The sequence below is a fragment of the Leptidea sinapis genome, chromosome Z (genome assembly GCF_905404315.1).
Source record: "Leptidea sinapis chromosome Z, ilLepSina1.1, whole genome shotgun sequence".
Taxonomy (NCBI): domain Eukaryota; kingdom Metazoa; phylum Arthropoda; class Insecta; order Lepidoptera; family Pieridae; genus Leptidea; species Leptidea sinapis.
Window position 1 is genome coordinate 26789564 of NC_066312.1, and position 6056 is coordinate 26795619.

The following is a 6056-nucleotide window of genomic DNA, read 5'->3' on the forward strand; positions in this document are numbered from 1 at the left end:
GATACAAATATAACTCTTATCAAATATTAAGACAAAACAATTAAAAACAAAAATTAAATTAAAATAAACTTACAAAAAAAAGATAAATTAAACAAGAAATTATCAATATTTATTTATTATAAAGGGGCCTTTTACCAAATTATTGTAGTAATTTTGTGAAAGGAATCATATATTTAATAATATTTATTTAACTAACTAATCAACACATCTTACTTTCTAATTGTAAACAAACATGGTTTTAGTGTGTCTGGCCACAGAGAGTAAACTAGTACCTATAATATAAATAAATCCAATTTTTCTGGTTATTAGTAGCTTTGCTCAGCCTAGTAGCCAAGATAGTGATGATACAAATCTGTTTTCAACAATAAAGTAGAAAAGTGTCGTTTTTCTCAAGATGCTATTAGGAACAGAAAAAGGAGACAATTTTTTTTTGGGCCCACTGGATATGGTGATGTTTATTAATTGCATTATGCTAGTAAAATTGTAGTTATTTATTATTGTCAATTATCTTAAATATTAATATATATATATATATTTCTTTTGTGTGTCTGTTGTAACTGAACTCCTCCTAAACGCCTTGAAAGATTATAATGAAACTTTCTGTGTCTTCAGGTGGATTCGAGAAAGATTTAGATTCACAATACTAGAACTACTTCCTAAACGGCTGGACCGATTTTGATAATTTTTTGTGTGTTCCAGTGAATTTGAGATTGGTTTCGATTCTCAATTCCGTCCATATCTTAATATATATATTTCTTTTGTGCGTCTGTTTTAACTGAACTACTCCTAAACGGCTGGACCGATTTTGATGATTTTTTGTGTAGTGTTCCATGTATTTGAGATTGGTTTAGATTCTCAATTCATGTGAGAAAATAAAAAATATTACTGCAAAACGTGGTGGTAACAGTGATTACCGGCTTTTGAAAAGTAACTAATATCTATTGCATCCATGAACCTCATTTTAATTATTGTTTTAAAGGTTAAACTAATTCAGCAATAAGTACATAGTTTAATATTACTGTCTTAAGGTCTATGACGACCTCTATAGCCGAGTGGTTAGCGATCCTACCTACTAAGCTAGAGGTCCCGGGTTCGAATCCTGGAAGGTGTAATCATTTATATGATGAATATGAATGTTTGTTTCCGAGTCATGGATGTTTCCGAGTCATTGATGTATTTATGTATGTTTAAGTAAGTATATTGTATTAAATATATCGCTGTCTTACAACCAATAACACAGGCTATATATGCCTAAATTGGGGCAAGATAAGTTGTGTAAAAGTGTGTCAATATTATTATTTTGTGAGTTTTTTAGTTCAACCTTTCAGAATTGTTGTTCGCCATTATTTGTCTTAAAGCAATAATATCATCTTATAAATCATATAATAACCTAAATCCTACATAAGACTACATCTTTATAAATATAGCCTTCTATATAATTTTGATTTTTATGTTATCAAAACAGAAATCTGTATTTCTCGTTTCTTTCCAGTTGTGTGAAAGTTTATTTTGCATTATTATAATTATTTGGTTTATATAATAGATTTTAATATCGTATCTACATCATATTATACTTCAGAGAGTCGTTGTGTAAATTGTTTAGTACAATTTCATTGTATTGTGCGAAAATATTAATTTGTGTCTGAAATACCTGGCAACTTGAACAAGGCCTCTGGAGAATACAAAATTGAAGAATTCCAGCAACCTATCCATGACTTGGGCCAAAATAAATATATCCTACAGGGTAGGATACATTCAAGGCATACAAGAAGAAAAAACTTAACAGTTATCTATTGGTTGACACCAATCCATCGATTTCTAATACTAGAGCTTCTCTTGCCGGATACTGTTGTAATTGTTTGGTGGGTAGACATACTGTTGGTTGGTGCACAAAAAATTTGTGTTCTGTGGTATTTAGGGCATGGCATTAAGATGAGATTGAGCCACCTGCATCATTTCTGGATGAGAATCTAATTATAAAAGATGATTATGAAAATGATGATCACTAATAAATATTTGTACTATATAAACAAAGTGTTTTTTCTTCCTTCTTATGATAAACAGTGTACAAAATCTTACCTCAATAGTATTTATATGAAATACTTATTTTATTATGTATTGAAATTATAATGATGGTTGTTAAGTATTTTTGCAAGCTTTCTGATTTAGTGGTCTGACTGTTAAACTGAAGTATTGGAGGGTACACGCGCCTGGGACATTGAGATGAACATTTTTGTTCTGTGCATCATTGTAAACATAATAAATCTTTTATCAGCTGAATCCTTACTCTTCCTACAGGCTTTGTTTATTTTGATATCAGATAGTACTTACTACCCCTACTTAATTATGGTTGTTTCTATCTGTATTGTATTGTACTGCATTATTAATATTTCTATATGATTTTTAGGTTATTTTGATGTTCACATTTTTGTCGTATTTTTTCAGTATTCTGGTTAGAACATTTCAAACTAAATATACCATTGTAATCTAGAGATTATAAGGAATAAATCAATATATGTTTCATTACTATACACCACATTTTGAGGTGGGCCTAATCGCCGACAAAAAAAAATTGTCTCCTTTACTAAAGCTTATAGTTGACTACAATCAATATTACTTGATAAAAATTTGAATGTAAAAATATAATCAGATCACAGCAGAGCCGAATATAATATTCAATATACATATAATGTGATTAGAGTATGACATAGGAGATATATACAGCATGGTAAAAGAGTTATTGGTGGTTTTGTTATTCATCCAAACAGTTTTATTACTTGTGTACTCATTTACAACATAATATGCTTTTCCAAATAAAATTTATTGCCATTTAGATATATTCAAAACCAACTCTGGAAGGTTTTTTGAAGATACTGCACAACCTCTGAACTGACATTTATTGCTGAAACATTACAGATAATGGAGGTTCTTGAAATCTAGTTGTCAGAAACAGATGAGACTAATTTTCAAGCCGCAATGGATCCACAAAACATTATATGCAGGAACCATTTTGTGTCATAGCAAACCATTTTTAGTAAATTTGTTGAGAACCATTAAGAGCAGCTATGTCTGTTCTAAGATAACAAAAAATACTCTGAACCCATTAAGCTGACCAAAAATTACACCCACATTCAAAGATTAATCTGGAGCAAGGGAACCAGTGACCACTACTATCTTGTGACAAATAGGATTGTCTTTCCTCATAAAAATTAAATGAAGAAGCCAATTAAAAATAATTTTTTGTAACACCACTGACTTAAGTAATAAAAAAAAATATTTACCTTATCTGGTTTGAAATCTGGAAATAGTTCTGTTACATCAACATTTTCATATTTTGAGGGAAGCATTGCAGCTAAGGGGGTTTCCAACTTTTTTGGCCTGTCAGACCTCTGTTTACTGAAAAGACAATTTAATTAATATCAAGTGTATTTATTCCAACTTATACTTATTCCAATATTAAATTAACATGGAAGTTTTATGACAATAGTCCATTAATATTAAGGTGTCATCTAAAGGACAAACTAAATAGTGTGTGAATGAAGATTTATATATGTGAACTCGCTCACAACCTGGTGAAGTACACACATTTTGGGTTTAGGTGTCACAAGAAGATATCATCTAAAAGATTATGAAAAATAATTGATTTATTTTACAATTTAAATATGAAAGTAGTGATTTGTTTATATTATTTACCAACATGTGGTTAATTTCTATGTATTTCAACCCAACCACAAGTATCACAGAGAAGTGTCCACTACATAGCATGAGTATCAGTAGAATATAATATGAATAGTGCTATTATTAGTCCACTCGTAAGTGGCAATCACAATTATCTGCAATTTATATGGGTCGTAACAAGATATGTCAGCACTTATTACCTTGCCTGCCTCAAACAAGCATTAAAAACAACTACAGATTCAATAGATCATTGATTTCCATCCTGGTTACCTATATCCATTTGGGACCAAGTAGCCAAAGATCAGCTGTTCTCAGTGAATGTCGTTATCAGCCTAGATTGACAGTAATAGCTTAATCAAATTTTTGTCAAGAGCACATATATTTTCTGGAATCACCTGCATTTATGTAAGCCATGCTTCTATTTTGGAATTTTATTTACTAGTCAAATGAAATGTATAACTATAAATAATTAGTTAAAATTGTATTTACGGAATAGTTGAAGGTGGCGGCATAAGTCCTCCATCACCTTCCATGTCTCCTTCATAGCCTTCATCATTAGTACGATAGCTATATTGATAAATTTCAGTATCTCTCCACATGTCATTGTTGGTATATGTGAAATTATCATCCTGTTGGTATTTATTAATTTCTATGTCCAAATTATGTATGTTCTCATTTTTAAATTCTTTATCCTTTCCACTATCATGCTTTATATTCCAAGGAGGAGTTGATTCAGCCTACAAACATATATCCAAGTCACATAGGTTCAAATTAGATTAAAATCAATAAATATTTCAATAAAAGGAAATGATTACAGCAGAATGTCAGCCTGAGCATCTCAATTTTTCCAATTGGTTAATTGATATTCCCAAAAGAAGATATGAACAGGTTGTTCCTATCCTAATGAGCCTAAATACAAATAATATATACCTTTTCGTCTTCAGCGGCATCATCAATGTCAAAAAAGTCTTCTGCAGATGGACTTTTCTGGGAAAAATCTAAAATAATTGAAAATAATTAATAATATGTTACATTTAAATACGGCTAAATATCTTTCAATTTTATACAGTAATATTTTAGAACCTTTATCGTCTTCATCTATGGATGGGTCTTCTTGTTCGAGAACTTCTGAAATCAAGGATCCGAGCCCTAACCGACTAAGAGACGAAAGCATCTTTTTCGAGTCTCCATCCAATAATCCATCATCTTCAAGTTGACCACTATCATCTATGTTACCAAATAAAAAACCCGTCAAGTCAATGCCCGATGAGCCTTGATCTCCTCCGTCGTCACTATCCATTTCCAATAAATTATTTAGAGCATAGTATAAAATCGGCACAAATTTACAATAGTTAACAGCTTTATTCTTCACTTTCTATTCTATGTATTTGTTTTCTGAAAATTGCGTCTTGATAAATGTAATGCGCGTTGAGATGACAATGTCATATGTCAAAAATCAATGTCAGCTGTAAATGTCAAAGTTACTTTTTTATTATTCTTTGGCACTGCACAGTATGCGCTTTCAGCCATAAATGTCTGAAAAGGTAAGCAAAACCACCCACTTACCTTTTTTATGGTAGAGGAGAACAAAGAAGCGTACGGGTCATCTGATATCAAGTGATCACTGCCGCCTAAATTCTCTTGCAACACCAGAGGAAGAACAGGAAAATTGCTGGCCTTTTGTGAAACTTTTGTGCGCGCTGTTCCTAAAAGTTCCCATGTCCCACCGTCCTTGAAACACCGCGCAAGAAATCACATGTTTAAAGTTCAGGACTCACATTTTTGAACCCAATCAACTTAATGAAAATTAATTTAGTATGAGCTTTTTGTTACTTATCAAAGGTTATAATTACATTAAAATAAATTAATTTTATTTATTTTTGAAAAATTAATGCGTTCGTATGTAATTGTCTGACATTGTACTTGGTAGTTTTTAAAGTTTGTTTTCAGTTTGCGACGTTATTCTACGGAAAGTTCTACTACATATGGTACACTGTTTTATGAAATTTCATATGAAATTTGATATCGTATATTAAAACTGGGTAAAGTGAATCAATATTATACTTTTTTAAAAGTCAAAAAATATATATATAAAAATTATTAATACGAAGAATAAACAACAATATAAGTTATAAGCAATCAGCCATAATATTATTATCCTTTTCGTGGAAAATGCACTAACAAAAAAATAATTTACAAGAATATTTTATAACATGATAACTTATTCTATTACCTGAATAAATATTTAAGTTTCTTTCTTTCTTAAATTATTTTATTTCGATTCTGACTGGCACAATTGTCCGACCAAAATCGTATCTCATCAAATCAATCTTTTTCCTTTAAAAAATCCAATAAGCATTCCTGCTGACTTTGTTAGC

The 6056-nt window shown here is 30.6% G+C and overlaps 1 protein-coding gene across 4 annotated transcripts in view; it reads right to left on the reverse strand.

Annotated features, from left to right (window-relative positions):
• LOC126978454 (transcription initiation factor TFIID subunit 1) overlaps positions 1-5074 on the reverse strand; it is a 46369-nt gene extending 41295 nt beyond the window's left edge. For all 4 annotated transcript variants that reach the window (XM_050827250.1, XM_050827251.1, XM_050827248.1 and 1 more), the window contains exons 1-4: positions 4762-5074; positions 4609-4676; positions 4168-4415; positions 3282-3396 (exon numbers count right to left, since the gene is read on the reverse strand). In XM_050827250.1, the coding sequence (XP_050683207.1) occupies positions 3282-3396; positions 4168-4415; positions 4609-4676; positions 4762-4978 (648 nt within the window). In that variant the 5' untranslated portion in view covers positions 4979-5074. The remainder of the gene's footprint in view (positions 1-3281; positions 3397-4167; positions 4416-4608; positions 4677-4761) is intronic.
• Positions 5075-6056: the final 982 nt, after the last annotated feature.